Source organism: Eublepharis macularius, chromosome 11 (genome assembly GCF_028583425.1).
Source record: "Eublepharis macularius isolate TG4126 chromosome 11, MPM_Emac_v1.0, whole genome shotgun sequence".
NCBI classification, from domain to species: Eukaryota; Metazoa; Chordata; class Lepidosauria; order Squamata; family Eublepharidae; genus Eublepharis; species Eublepharis macularius.
In genome coordinates, this window is record NC_072800.1 from 93316747 (window position 1) to 93332777 (window position 16031).

Sequence of the window (16031 nt, forward strand, 5' to 3'; positions counted from 1 at the left end):
AACACAAAATGGTACACGAGCAAGCCGAACAAGATCAAGAATTGGAAAAGATCAGATTAGAAAAAGAAATGCAGAGCCTCAGGCTGAGAGACAGCGAACTGGTGGGGGGTGGGGATAAATCCAGCCCTTGGGGTTCAAGAAGACAAGTTCGTGAGGGTAGTTTTGAAAAGAATTCCCTGATTTCAAAGGGGGAATAATTTAGAAGTTTATTTTGTGAACTTTGAGACAGCCTGCCAGGATTTTAACATCCCTGATGACTAGAGAATGACCTACATAAAATTTCACGTCTCTAGTGGCCCGAGTAAAGTTTACAGTGACAAGAGGGATCATGAAGTAAAGGATTATGAGGCATTTGAAAAGTGAGGCAAGCAAAGTTTTGGAGTGGCCCCTGAACAGAGCAGGAAAGAGTTTAGACGTCAAAGAAAGAAACCTGAGGAAACGTATGCTGATGTAGCCTGTAAATTAGAATGATTACTAAAGCAATGTCTGGGAAAAGCTGAGAGCCGGCAAGATGTTATCCATCTCATAGGACTGGAACAGTTTTGACTGTGAAATCCATGCCTGGTTTTGCTGGTTGCAGCTTTGTCTGTCATGCAGCTGTTGAGAGCAAAAGACCCTCGCTTGCGCTTTACTCAAGGTCTCAGTTGGGAAATTTGAGGATTATCAGTTTGTCTTAATTTTCGCCTGCTTGTCCAAAAGACAGAATGCTTGCTTTACTGCCCTGGGCGAAAGACAGGATAAAAAATGATAGTGGTGTTGGGAATCCGCATGTTTATATCCTGCTATTTGATTTTCGTGCTGAGAGGAGGTCACAAAATACACAGTGCTTGGAAAAATCCCAGGACAAAACTATTTCGGCACCCATAAGCATGTGGAACACGCCATGTAGGCGTTGAGGACTCGTCCGTACGCTGCTTGCTGAACAGCGCTCTTAAACCAAATCCCTTCTACATCTTGCTGATGGGTTGGATCCTGCCAATCTGATAGTGGTGGAGTTTTCCTCTTGCATCCAGAGAAAGCTCCTTGTACCAAAGGAAGGAGCCACTGTTTGCAGAACAGATCTGCAGGATCCAGCCCATCACCAGGGTGTACAAGTGACTTGGTTTAGAGGCATCGTTCACCAAGCAGCAGAGGGGAAAGTCCTCAACACCACCTGTCAGTTCTACATAAATGTGTTTGTGATTCTTATGGCTGACGGAATCGTTTTGAATGGAAAAATTCCAAGAAAATTGATATGCTGTGAGCTGAACAAATCCCCAGGATCCAACCCAATGAGCAGGGGAGACCCTGCTGTGGGAAAATAACAAAAGAGCCAACCCCACAGAAGTATGAAAGATTACATCTGAATTTGCCAGGCAGCAATAAGAGCCAGTTTAGTATAGTGTTTAAGCCACTTTGGTGTAGTGGTTAAGAGCGTGGGACTCTAATCTGGAGAACCGGGTTTGATTCCCCACACCTCCACTTGAAGCCATCTGGGTGACCTTGGGTCAGTTACAGCTCTCTCGGAGCTCTCTCAGCCCCACCCACCTCACAGGGTGTTTTGTTGTGGGGATAATGATAATATACTTTGTAAACTGCTCTGTGTGGATGTTAAGTTATCCTGAAGGGCGGTATATAAATCAAATATTATTGTTATTGTTATTGTTATTATATTGCATTCCTATATTTCTCTAAATAATTATTAGATCCACTAAATGTGAAATTACAGTAGAAAAGAGCAAGCTCTTAGTCGTTACAAATTGTCCACGTGGGTAAAGGGCAGCCAGTTCCCGAGCAGCTACACCCCCTGCCCTAGGGAAGATTCATGAGAGTGAATGAGCTTTCTCTTGTGACTTATCACTCGTTAAAATGTGAGCAGCAAATTTCTATGCAGGTGACTCGCTGGATGTGGTGGAAGTCTTCGATCCCATTGCCAATCACTGGGCACAGTGCCAGCCCATGACAACGGCCCGTAGCCGGGTGGGGGTCGCCGTGCTGAACGGACTCTTGTATGCCATTGGTGGATATGACGGGCAATTGAGGCTGAGCACGGTGGAAGTTTACAACCCGGAGATGGATTCTTGGTCCAAAGTGGCGAGCATGAACAGCAAACGAAGGTTTGTGGTGAGGGAGATGTTTGCACATGTAACATAGAGGAGGGAAGTAAGAACCATGTAGGGCTCTTTTGAAAACTTATGCCAAGCCTCTAAAGGCTTGAGGGTGGGGGGGGGGGGCGCACTCTTGGGAGCAGAATAAATTGCAGCATTCGCTTGATTTACAACTGATGTGGCTTATTGAGGAAATTCTGATTCTAAGTTTAAGTCCCTGTTCAGCTGCACTGAATTGTTTTACCTAGTTAAGTGATTATTTGCTTGGAAATGTAACAGTGTCTCTTTAATTGAAACACAGGGCAATTAATAACTAGACTGTGTTATACTGGGAGAAATAAAAAGCACAGTATATTTTTTCTGGAATTCTGTCACCTCAGACCAGCAAAACACACACACAAGTGCATGAGTTACTTAACTTTGTTTAAAGCATTTAACTCTTTATTTAGCAAGAAATTGCAACTATGTTAGCATGAGTATTACACAAACTACTAAAAAACAAGAATGACGTAAGGAATAGATCAGCTAACATCTTAAAGAACTGTTCACACCTATTACACGAAGAAGCCTGCTAAATAAAACAACATTCGAAGGTTCAGGGTATAAATCAGTGTCCAGTGTAAGAGACCTCAGCCCAGTTTGAGGAATTCCCTGAGCTGCCATTCCACAGGCTTCTAATTAAATTCCCAATAAACATACTTACAGGACTTTGAAGCAAAGAGCAAAGGATAAAGTCTTTATCAAAACCTTAGAAATTTTCTGCTGTCATGTTTTTCTATCTGTAAAACAAAATAATCCAAACTATAAACTATATTGAGGGTACTTAAAAACTTTGGATCACCGCATGCAGCTGTTCATGCAGCTGTTCGAGTTCCTTATTCAGATCATCTTCCCATTACAGTTGTGTGAACTTCTTGGAGGGGGGCACCCCAAAGAGAATCTCTTAGTGCCAGAGCCAATGTTTTGGCCTGCATGGGTACAGTCACTAGATTCTGGGGATATGTGACTCAGGGTGGTCCAAAGATTATTTTGGTGTACAGCTTCCCTCCAGTTTCTTAATATACATTTGTCCATGGGGTACTCCATTCTGGAGCAATTAGTGCAAAAACGAGGCTATGAACCAGGGCACATCATTGGTCCACTTGTAGGAAAGAGTTCCCTGAATGCTTGTGGGGTGTGTTATATGTGGTAGTCCAAAGCTACCACATATCAGAGCTTTTAAAGTATCCTCAGTATTTGTTACTAAAATTGCCAGTGAAAAAACAGGAAGTGTGAAGAAGGAACTGGGAACTAACTTCAGCCTCTTAAACTAGCTAGTTTCTCGTTGTATGTAAGATATGAGGCTTCTCCATACTAAGTTTTACTCCTACCCTGCACTGAGAGGATTTTTCAAAGCTGTTACCTCTTTACATGCGCTGGAGCTTAACAAGGTCACAAAACGATTATCATCTTTAGCAATAATAAAAAACGAACTCGCTCAGGCAAAGCGTTTCTTCATGAGCTGACATTTAAATCAACGGAAGCAATTAAAATAAAATACGTGGATACTAATAATAATATGCTTGATAATGATTATATATCAAAATATCACAACAGAGTCGTTCCTGCCTTTAGCAATTGAAGTGATTACCAACTCTATCCCAAAACTCATCTCTCAAGTAGTCACTGTGGTGCCAAGGGAGAAGGGTCCACCACCTCCATTGTACCTCCCTGCATTGCACCCCCCTGTATCGACCCAGAGGCTCTCATCCCCCACTCTCCTGGCCACTCAAGTCTCCTAGGAGCCTCTAAGAGCTCTGGTTGTTTGTTTCGAAGCACTCCAGCTTCCTGGGTTCTTAGGAGTGTGTACCTCCTTAGCAAGCAACACTGGACACAGACTGGTAAAATATATTATAGAAGTTTATTGAAGTAAGAACGTAGGAGCGTATGCAAAGCAGAAACCACTCGTGAAAGCATTTAGGCAGGGCAGAAAACAAATAACAGCTTGCTGATCTAACTATGTTCTAACTGGCTAAAATGCTACTTCCTGGCTGACTGACTGACTAAACATTCCCTGAGTTAGTTCCAAAGCTGGTTTATCTTACCAAAGTCCATTCATGCCAGCTCACGCTAGGCATCTTGGAGATGGCATGGAGCAAGAAGCTCTCTTCTCACATAGCTGGTAGTGGCTACAAAGTAGCATAGCTGGTCAGGACTGGTCTGGAATGGGAAAGAGTGGTGTGGTAAACTGGCCGGAAACAGAGAGGCTTCTTCAAATCTGGAGGGGGCATCAGCCCACTGAAGGGAACCAATCGGGGCTCGTTTCTTAATTAGGTTTCACAGCCCTGTGAAAGTTTAGGGAGCATGGCTAGAGCTGAGATCAGCGCCAGTCACGTGCCTTCTCAAGGCCACTCTCTAGCAGGGAGAAAGCAGCCCAGGTACAGTTAATTAACAGAGACTGTGCCTTTCCCAGTGCCTTTCCCAGTAAACAGGCCTAGTGAGATTTCTTGCAAGACGTGAAGCCTGAACCAAAGTTTTACTCTGCATTTGGTGGAACAAGGCCTGCTCCTTACACCCACACGCCAAGATTCTTGCTTGGCTGCATGTGCTAGAGTTTGCACTGAAACCATTAACTCTTTCCAGCTTGCTTGTAGCTGGTTAGTGCTGTTTCCAAACCTCTAGCACATTCACTCAAGCATTTTCAAATACCGTTTTTATATGCCTAAAGTGCAGAAACGTGACTCGGGGATGGGGGGAAAGTAAGCTTTGCACCTAAAAGATGTGCGTGACAAACAGAGGTTATCATTTTATGTTATTTTATTTCTTGTATATTTTCTTTTCTCCCCGATGGTGACTCATAGTAGCTTGCAACATTCTCCCTTCCTGTGTTTTAGTCTCATTACCGTTACCCTTGGTTAATTAGGCTCACAGAGACCGTGATTGGCTTAAGGTCACCCAACAAGCATCCCTGGCAGAGTGCAGATTTGAACCTAGGAGTCCCACATCCTAGTCTGACATTCCAACCACCACACTGCACGTAGATTGATTACATTTCCTAACTAACTGTACATTGAAGTACATCAGCGTGGGGGAAATCTGCTGTATATTATGGTGGATTTCGTGGCTTGAATGGCGGCGGAAGCCTTTTACAGTTGGCAGCCAGCCTCTGATGTTCTTTGTTGCGGTCTTTGGAGACCACAGACCATACTGTATAAGGTTCCTCATTTGATCTTGGTAGTTAAACATGAGATCACAGTTCCTTGTAGTAGTGCTCTGTGGATAGTTTTTGTCCATCTTCCTTTAGAAACATTTATGGCTTTGAAAGTTTCTTTTTCCCAATGACATCAACATTTCCAGAAATGGTACACGACTCACACAGAGAACAAAAATACGGGTGTCGAAGCAGGGAACTAATGAGCGTCTCTAACAGGTTTACTTTTACTTGGCATGGAATTGGGTATTCTTTTGGTACAGATAATTCTCTGCTAATCCTTTTGCCCTGCCTTGTGGAGTAATCTCACTGGGCCCCAGTAAATTCACAGTTGCCCAAGTCCTTCAGTTCCAGTTGCCATCTGGGAGACGTGCAAAGGAAGAACCCGCCATAACTCAAGACGCTTCCAACTCTGCAGGCAAGCAGAGGAGACAGAGCGCGGAAAAGCCTAAGAGATCCACTGAGTGATCGCTGTCATCCCAAGGGTCTGAAACCAGCCCTAAAAGGCCTCGCAGATGCAAGCACCCCCCCCCTTCATCATCATGTCTTCTGTGCAGGCCAGCCTGCACATGCACAGTAACCACGTGTGCCTGCACAGAACTGAAGGAACAGCATTTACAGCTAAGTGCAACCCTGTTTTACTCAAAGCACCTTAATGCAAGGGGTTTCTTTTCCTGGCTTGTTACAGCGCCATGGGCACAGTGGTGCTGGATGGGCAGATCTACGTGTGCGGTGGGTACGATGGCACTTCATCCCTCAACTCCGTGGAAACCTATTCACCTGAAACAGACAAGTAAGTCTTGCTGAACATTTCCGCCGCTAAACCTTCTTCTCTTATTCTCCTCAGTTAGTTTGGTTTTTTTTTTAAGGGCTGTATCCTGAGGTTCCCTTCCCCTACCCGCGTGGAGGCATTACCCTCCAAGCAGAAGGAGCCTTTTCGTTGGGGGGAAGGTTCGTTCCACTGTAGGAAAGTGCCTCCAGTAGCAGAAGAGATCCTCCAGGTCCAGCCCAGACCGTTCTCCTTCTGTGGGCTGATACTCAGTTCTCTTGTTTTGGCGCTTGGAAAGGTGGACGGTGGTGACCCCGATGAGTTCCAATCGCAGCGCAGCTGGCGTCACCGTATTCGAAGGTTGGATCTTTGTCTCTGGTGGACACGACGGATTGCAAATCTTCAATAGCGTGAGTACTTCTTTTCTGTGAGCCGCCTGCTTCGTTCCCGTGCTGTTTCAAGGGCTCAGAGCAGGTTGCGACCACCTTATTTTAGCCTGATGAAAACCCCGCCAAATAGCTGAGGCGGAGAGGTTGATCATCTAGAGAGTTCAGGGCCACAGCTGTGATCCTGAACCCCGTCACTCTCTGGGCTGCGGCACTGCAGGTGTGGGGCTTTCAGAGACACTCCCAGTTTTTGGAGGAGGGACACAACATCCATTTAAAGGTCAGAAAGTGTGGGCCGAAGTCAGCTTTTCCTTGGCAGAGTGGGAATTCGTACCTGGGTCTCCCAGATCCTAGTCTGACATTCTAACCACCACACTGCACATACATTGATTACATTTCCTGATTGTACGTGCAAGTACACCAGCAAGTGTGATGTGAGGGACTAGCACTGGTGAAACCTGGGTTTGAATCCTCGCTTGGGCTATGAAGTTCGAAGGGTGGCCGGGGGTTGATCAGTCATTCTCAGGCAGAGACCTCACAGAATTGTTGGGGGGGGGGTATTCACCCCACTCATACACATCACCCTGTATTCCTCAGAGGAACTGTGAGAGAGAAATGAGTGGCGTGGGATCTAGTAAGTGTGCGGCTTTCTTTTAATCCCACTACACTCATCAACAAGATCCCTTCGGAGCAGGGGCAGCTGTTTCTGCTAGTGTGCCTTTCTGGAGGTCGGAACCTGCTCTGATCTCTTCAGGAATCCACGATTTAGGACTTCTGTTCTGGGCTTAGATACTGGAAGACAAATCGGCTGTGGTGTTTTTGTCCAGAGTTGTAGGTTTCCCTGTGAATGCAGAGCAAGGATATGGGTTCAGCCCCCCCACCCCAGCATGCACTGCAGGACAGGGGTCCCTGCAACGTTCACGAACTCACTGGCAGGGATTACCGTCCTTTGCCTTTTCTGCTCACATCCATCTCCTATGAAGCTGCCTTCCACTGAGGCAGGCCATTGGTCTGGCAATGATCCAGGTAGAAAAAGGCCTCTCCCAGCGTCGTCTTCCTACAGTCATGCCCAAGATGTACTCGCTGTACGCAGGGCTTCCCTTCGGTCTGGTCCGGAAATTACAGCAGGTCCGGAATGCTGCCGCATGCGTCCTCCTTACAGATATTCTGTATAGGGTGCGTATAACAGCAGCTGCGCTGGCTCTCCATGGAGTTCCGGATCAGATTCAAGGTTTTGGCCTTATTTATGTTATTTATAGTCCACCTTTCTCACTGAGACTCAAGGCTGATTACATAGTGGGAGTCAGTACAATCAATTCCAAAAACATTTCGATAAACAATGTAATCTATATAAATAAAGACAAGTGTCCTGACTGACTCATCAACGCCCTGCCCAAAGCCCTGGAACTAGAAACATGAAATTTGGGGAGAACATTATTTTCATGATATAAACACCCACTAAGAAGAGATTTTGAGAAATTCGCCCCTAAGGGGGTAATAAGGGGTCAAATGTGTTTTCCCAAAGGGATACAGCTTCCCTGTGTGGCTGGCAGGCTGCTGCCTGCTTGCACCCCCACCCACTGCCAGCTCAGCCACTCTTCCCTGATTGGGCCAGCCTTTCAAGGTTATTTGCATATGTGAGCTGATTGGGCCTCACAACATTCCACAGCTCATCTCCCCCCCCCCCCCGCCCCCCAGAGATGGTCGGAACACAGAGATCATTTGCATATGTGGCCTGATTGGTCCTCACCCCCCACATTCTAAACAGTCTGCAGTTGCTATTGGGAGTCCTTGAATGTGTCCTGAGGTCAAATGCACCTCCCAGTCTTCCCCTCTAGGTTCACTAGGTTTGCCAACTCAAAAAAGAAAAAAAAACTCACCCCAAAATGCTGCATGCCCATAAGTATTATAACTGGATTTATAGCAGTTAAATACTGTAGCGAAGCATGGGTATCAAGCTAGTAGGGTATATACATATAAATTTGCAAAGATTTAAAACCAACAGACATCCAATACAGAATTGAAGAAATGCTGAAACACAGCATAAGCAATGCTGACATTAAACTACATTGAAACTATCCGGTAGGATCATACAGCAACAGAAATTATGAAGTAGTAAAGTCTATAGTCCTTGTCCCTTTACTTAGGCAGCTGTTTGAGACCACTTCCTTATAGTACAATCCCTCTTGAATACTTCAGTCTTGTATAGTTTTTGGAAAGTCAAGAGAGTGCTAGTTTTCCAGATTTTCCTTTCTTCAGGTAGGTCATGCTATAAGGTGGGGGCCACAACAGCGAATGCACCCTCAGCAGACTGGGACCAGCATATCTGCAGGACTGCCTCTCACCATATGTGCCCCAGAGGGTGCTCTGATCAGCCAATAAAGACCTGCTGGCGGTCCCTGGCCCCAGTGAGGTTCGCCTGGCCTTGACCAGAGGCAGGGCCTTCTGGGTCGTGGCACCAGCCTAGTGGAACTCTCCGTCGGCTGAAACTCGGGCCCAGCAAGATGTACTATCTTTTTGCCAGGCCTGTAAGACAGAGATGTTCGGCCGGGCATATAATTGAGGGTGAGCTATGCATGAGTTTCCTGCCGGTCTCCTGTTGGGGGGGGGGGTTAGTGAAACCCCCACTCTGGTTTTCCATCAAAGGGACCACTTGCTGCTCTTCACCTCCCACCCCATGGAAACGTTTTACTGGGGCTGGGAAAAAATGGGCTGTCATCTAGAATTGTTTTTATGACTGAACTGTTACTTACTATGGTTTTAATGGTAAAAATTTAATGTAAATGTAATCTTGATGTTATCTGCTCTGAGCCCGTCCACAGGGAGAGCGGGCTACAAATGTAATAAATAAATCGAATCAGTCAATCAGTCCTGATCAGTGTATTGGCTGCAGCTTCCTGAGGATCTTGCTTTTTGAAACCCCCCCAAGATTCTCTCTAACCAAGTCTGTGGTGTTCACAGCACCTCCGCTCCCTGGTTTCCCAGTGCCGGCCTGCCTTGGCTTACTTGCTTTCTGGACTCCTCCTTCCCTCCCTGCAGGTGGAGTACTACAACCATCACACGGCCTTGTGGCATTGCGTGACCAGCATGCTCAACAAACGCTGTCGACACGGCACTGCCTCCCTGGGCAGCAAGATGTTCGTCTGCGGAGGCTACGACGGCTCGGGCTTCCTCAGCACTGCCGAGGTGTACAACTTCATGGTGGACCAGTGGTACTTGATTGTGCCCATGAGCACCCGGCGCAGCCGCATCTCTCTCGTAGCAAACGGTGGCCGCCTGTATGCTGTGGGAGGCTACGACGGACAGTCCAACCTGAGCTCAGTAGAAATGTATGACCCCCAAACCAACCGCTGGACGTTCATGGCCCCTATGGTGTGGCACGAGGGGGGTGTCGGGGTGGGCTACATGCCACTCCTGACCCTCTGAGGCGAGGGGTCCATGTTGTAAGTCAACAACTGCCAGAATCAAGAGCCCATTTTGGAGGGACAATCTGTGGAGCGACTCACATGCTGCCAAAAGAGTAAATCACTTTCAGGTGCTCGGAACGTCTTCGTTTTGGAAAATGCGCCACCAGCTCCATGCTCAGAACCACGTTTGTGTTGAGGTTCCACAGGGTCCAGCTAGTTAGGAGACTGAGACTGTGTCACACTGAGAGTAGCCCACCTCTTTTTCTTCTTTCTTCCTCCTGTGCACCGTTGATTGTTAAGCCTGGCTCCCAGCTGCTTTCCGAATTTCCTCCTCTTCACCCTCTGCAGCCTCAACCTCCTTGGGATTACGTCCAGAGTATGGGGGATTCTTAGGCTCTCTGTCTCCCGATAGAACGAGCAACAGAGCAGGTTCCCCCATCCTGCTTGGACGCCCCTCTCAGAAGGAAGTACTGCCTGGGCAAGGAGCAGGCCAGTTTTGTCCTTAGTACAGAGGGAAAATGCCTCAACTTCTCAAAGAAATTCTAGGAAGCCACATAACCTAACTCACGGGGAATTTCGGTTCAGTAGGTGGTGGGGCGGTGGCACAGTCTGAAAAAGCAGCATGTGTTCTTCCTGCCGCCTGGGCAGTGTGGGGCGGGATGCTCACAATCCATCCCCTGTTTGGACCCCCAGATGTATGACCGGAAGTCCAATGTCCACTTTAGGATTAAGTCAGGAACAAGGGGGCCGCGGTGGCTTGCAGCCTGAAGACAAGAGCTTCATCACGTGCTCTCTGGAGCCGAGAGTGGGCCTTATGCCCCATGGCGTGTGTGAATCACATCCTCGCAAAGTCCAACTCCAGGCCCCGTTTAGCAAGACAGTTGGCATGCTCCGTGATTTCCAGGGCTGTGTCAGGAGTGCTTTCTGCAGAGCCAGCTGTTCATATGAGTCATTCAAACAAGACCCTCGGACACGCGTGGGATGCACAGGTGAAGGGGCTTCATCCTGTATCTGTGAAATACAACAGTGACGTGCAGCCTGTGCCCATTTAAACGTCGGCGTATCCAGACCACTTCCAGGTGGGGGAGGGGGAGGAATTGTCACCACTATTCTGTTGGGACCACGTTGGCTGCAGCGGCCACGAGTTCCTCTGTCCCTTGAGCTCCTGCGTTCTGCGACTGTGCAAGCAAGACGTTTTGCTTCAGGTAGACTTTAGCAAGAAGTTGGATTTGGGGAGAGGGTTTATTTCACAACAAGAAAAGGACTGTTGTTGGAAACAAGCAAGCTTGAAATGTATATCTGGTTTCAGTTGGCAGGCAAGGAGGAAATGGTCATTTCCTTTTTGCCCTTGGGATTCTAACCAGCTTTTTGTCAGTTCTGTGTTTTTCTAAACAAGACAGATACAGCAGCCTCACGCATGTTTTGCAAGTGGTGAGATATTTTGACTTTGCAGCCTTGGGAAGGACAGTTGCCTGTCCCGTCTTGCTTCAGAGAGTTCGGTAAGCTGCCTGGGCATCATAAATGGCGAGGGCACAGACTTGAGGGGCCAATGGGCCAGCCTGCACATGTCTTTCCTCTCCTCTGCACAAGCAGTCTTCAGCGTAGCCCGAGGACAAATGGATGCACAGTCCATTTTTCCAGAGGAATTATCGCCGCGTGGTGGCATTGCTCTGTTCCTTTAAAAAAAAAACGGCTTTCTGCTGTGATGTTGTTGGCAAATCATTGGTTTATTTTTCAGTCTCTTTATCTTCTTTCCTCTGATCAACAGCTGATCTTTGCATCTGCTTGCACCGGCCTGTGATCAGCCAGTAAACTGGAAAGAGGCAGATTCTTCTTCAGCAAAATGGCAACACCACCGCCCAATAAATGCATGCTCGCTCTCCCCTTTAAAGAAACACTGAAGCTTAACAAACGAGGGCTGCCTTTCTCTTTTTTCCTCTAGCACTGAACATCCCCCTTGTGTCTGTACTTGGGGGTCAGGCGCAGGGAGTTCTTTGCCCTGCTGTTAAGAAGTGCCCGGTCCCTACCTCTGCTGGATTGGAATTTTAAGGGGGTTAAATCAGATTGGGACCCCATCGGTGGTGGTAACAACAGGCATTGCAACTTGTCAGCACTGCTGCCTGGCCTGGCCTTTTCCAAGCCAAGAACATTCCTCCAGGGTAGCAACCCACTGCGGGCACTTGCCCCTGTCCGTTAAAGTTCCCGTTGTACTGTAGAGTGTATTAATGTCTGCTAGGGTTGATTCTTTTTGAAAGCACTACATGGCTCCTGCCAGTCGCCCCATTAACTGAAAAAGGGTCTTGTTGGAATGATCCATTTCATGCAAACCAGCCCTGCAATACCTGGTAAATATCACAATTCTGAAAGGAGCTCTGTCTCGGGGTCCCCCCTGTGTCTTAATCTTCAAGCTGGTCTTGCCGTCAGTTTCTCGAGGCCCAGGTGTGAGAGAATGCCGGCCCTGTTAAAAAGGCTTCAAACCCAAGGGAGTCCGGTGGCTTTGCAGTGTAAGAGGCTGCTGTACTGCTGGTGGCTAAACTGCGGTTCCTCCAGACAGCATGCAGGAACGTTGATGGGGTGGGCGTACATTCCTAAGCACATGGGGAAGAAGTGCTGGTGGGGTGCTTTCTGCCCAGGAACATGCCATGTACACGGTTTAGGTGATCCAGAAGCGCCGATTGATCGTGGGGGGGGAGATGTTTGCCAAGCACAATGCAGTGTTGGGAGCTTAAAAAGGAAGGCAGTTGGTCACCATAAGGCATACCTGGGTGTGATTTCTGTTCACTATTTGAAGCCGCTGCCAGCCTCCACAGCCACTTAGAATAGCTTTTTCTGTTTTTCTGAAGGCAGATCGGCCACAATTTGGTGTTCTCCAGCTGTGTCGGGAAAGGGCTACAGGGTGCAGTTACGTGCCTGGGGATATTACTGGGATATCTGCCCCCTCTTTTCTTCTGTGTGTTCTTCATACGTGAACCAGTCGTGTGAATTTTCACACTTCCAGGGGGAATTTGCCTAGCACCTCATAAAACCAAAGACGGCCAGGGTCCAGAATTGAGAGATGTTTTCTGAGGCTACCAGGTCGCGTACGGAGGCTGTCAGCTCACATCAGCGTAAAACCACTCCGAGCATATCCCCTTCTGGGGTGTTCGTGGCAACCTCTCTGTAGAAGAAAAAGCTTCCGTTCTCCCTGGTCCAAATATATCCAACTTGAAAAGAGTCTTTTTCAACGGGTCAGTATTTTCCCCCTCCTTTTTTGCAGATGGGGCTCGTCTCCAAGGTTGATTGTCCTGCCTGGCCTTTTTTTATTGAGCCAATTCTTCATTGAAATCCATACATGGTGTTGTTTCCATAGGTGAGAGTTCACTGCAGAATAACAGGGCTGTACATTCAAACACTAGTTCTTCCATAACCACTGGCAAATAAATGTTCAAGTCTTTTGTGTACATGTCACAGTGAGTGTGGAAATGCCTCTGTCGGGCGCAGCTGTTTAGGGTTGGGCACTGCCCTCGTTTGAGCTTGCTGCTGTATGCGCGGGGCCCCTCAGTCAGCTGCAGTGGCTGTAGTGTTGAGTGCTGGCTCTTGCAAGAGGGAGGAGTTCTCACAGCTGAGTGTAAACATTAGTGCAATTGAACAACTCCAGTTGCAGAGTCTCAGTAATGGGTCAGAACCAATCCTCATTGCTGCTGCAGGATTTCCGTACTTCAGGTGTATATATGTGGATGTCTATATATATATGTATGTATACATTATATATATATTGAGGCTCTGTGTATAAAGTTGATGTGTAGTGTGGGCATATCTGGATTATAAATGTGCATGGTTTGTTCACACATGTATCTCACCGACCTGTGTCTGTAAACTTCAAGCCAGCCAATACATGCTCCTGGGTACAAATTCATTTTGACATTTATGCGCTACTAAGATATTTGTAAGCAACAGACTTGAAAATGAACCAGCCCTCAAAACCTGGACTAAAGTAGTGCAGAGTTTTTCAGACAATGAAAAATAAAGTTGTTGAATTTTTTCCCCTGGTAATGCTTATTTTGTGGGGGAGTTGCGCCAAACAGTGAGCGAATGAGGTTTGAGGTCTCCCATTGAGACGAGCAGCTTTTGGGTACAGGCAAAGGTGGTGTCTCCTGGTGGTTGCAAAGTCTGTTCATGTTGTCCTCCAGCAACAAAGCGAAGCCAACCAGTGCCCCAGAACCCTTGGCTGAGTTGAGTTTTCTGATGGGGACATGGTTTTTAAGAACATTGCGAGTGAGAGAGAACTGAGCGCCAGAGCTTAGACATCACCTGTGCACATGCTTGGTAGCGATTGCTCAAGCTTTAACTTCCGGATCTGTTGTGGAGGTGGATCCAGGTGGTAAGACATTCCATGTCGTCATCTTTTTTTAATGTGCCAGTGTTTGTAATAATGGCCTGACAGCATCCACTGCCGTAGCATTATGGAACCAAATGAGAGAGGACCTGGACAGAACGTGGAAGGAAGACTGCTAGTAAGTAAGCCACCAGTAAGTAACCCATTCTTCTCCTAAAGAATAGGGTGCTATAATAGGCCGGGCTGTAGTGCAACAATTAACTGGATGGAGTAGAAATAGTGTGCCCGGGGGTGTTCAGCTAACTGCAGAAGATGAGGACAAGCCGCTTCTAAAAAAAAAAAAATGCAGGATTTCCAAGAGGTGATCAGCACCCACCAGAACCTGACCCTGTATACAGAACAATGTTTTCCTGGCCTTCCTTCCTTATTAAAGCAGGTTCTCTCTTTGGGGGGGCGGGATGTACTTTAATTGAACATCCGAAAGCATGTAACAGGGACTCCTGATAGCAGAGGCTGCTAAAGGGGTGTGTGAGTGAACCTGTGCAAACAGGGCCCTGACCAGGTTTTGTTTACCAGACTGGAACAATTACTCCATGCATATTGGTGTGCATGTTGGGTGAACATGCACACACTTATTTTGAGGTACTCAAATAGAGGCCAAGTCCGGCTCCCAAAGTCTTTCCATCTATCCTCCCCCAATGTCTCCTGCTCACAGGGATGCATGCATCCATTTCAATTGTTAGACAAGAGCAGCTGTACTGGATCAGACCCAACAGTCCGTGCAGTCCAGCCTTCTGTTTCCCACAATGGTCAACCAGATTGCCTTCGGGAAGCTGACAAAGAGAATAGACCACAATCTCTCTGTGTTATCATCCACAACATGTTCAGAGTTACGTTGCCTTTCAGTACGGAGGCTCCATTTAGTCCTTGTGGTTCTGTATCCACACATCTGGTCCACACATTTATGTTGCCTACTTATAAAGCCAGCTAAATGGATGGCCATCACTACCACATTGTGACGTCTACAAGACCTGGGTGAGAGCGCGAGAGGCAGTGTTGTGCAATGGCTAGATTCCGTGCCGTGCCACGGAAGCTCACAAGGTGTAACCTTGGGCCTGTCCCACCTTCTCAGCCTAGCCTACCTCAGAGGATAAAATGGAGGAGAGGGGAAGGATGTAAGCACTTTGGGTCCCCATTGAGGAGAAAGGCAAGGTATAAATGAAGTGAAATAAATAAAGGGTGCTTGCTCACTGTTTACTGGAACATGAAAAGCAAGGCTTTGGCAGAGCTTACACCTGAGTCCTCAGCAAGAAAGTAGAGAGTCCAGTAGCACCTTTAAAACTAACCAACTTTATTGTAGCATAAGCTTTTGAGAACCACAGCTCTCTTCGTCATCTAAAGTTCGTTAGTCTTAAAGGTGCTACTGGACTCTTTACTGTTTTGCAACTACAGACTAACTGGGCTAACTCCTCTGGATCTCAGCAAGAAAGTGGGCTGTAAAGGAAGCAAATAACATTTTTAAAATGCTCCGTTTCACAAGCAAAGGTGTGGAAACAGTGGGAAATAGCTGAGGTGCCTAAAGGGCGGTGGCCTCAGCTCAAATTTTTGGTGCTCACACCGGGCAGGAGAAAGTTAAGAGTCTTTTGCCCGACTCCATACTTGTGCTAGTGGTTACCCGGCCTGTGGACCCTTGTTCAGACTAAGGTCTTTATAGGTACAAGCAAAACCGAACAAGTGATTTGGCTTGCAATGTGCCACTGACTTACTTTTTGTGAGATTTAATTACATTGAACCTCTGGCTACCAGTGCCAGGAGACAACATTGGGTAAGGCCTCGTCCTCTGTGCCTGATGGTTGGCCCTCCAGAGTAACTGTTGG

The 16031-nt window shown here is 47.2% G+C and overlaps 1 protein-coding gene across 2 annotated transcripts in view; it reads left to right on the forward strand.

The window, feature by feature from the left end:
• KLHL18 (kelch like family member 18) overlaps positions 1-13860 on the forward strand; it is a 42946-nt gene extending 29086 nt beyond the window's left edge. The window contains exons 7-10 of one of the 2 annotated variants that reach the window (XM_054991251.1): positions 1859-2096; positions 5966-6070; positions 6345-6456; positions 9472-13860. In XM_054991251.1, coding sequence (XP_054847226.1) covers positions 1859-2096; positions 5966-6070; positions 6345-6456; positions 9472-9858 — 842 coding nt within the window. In that variant the 3' untranslated portion in view covers positions 9859-13860. The remainder of the gene's footprint in view (positions 1-1858; positions 2097-5965; positions 6071-6344; positions 6457-9471) is intronic. The other variant, XM_054991252.1, reaches the window with a different exon arrangement.
• The last annotated feature ends 2171 nt before the right edge of the window (positions 13861-16031 follow it).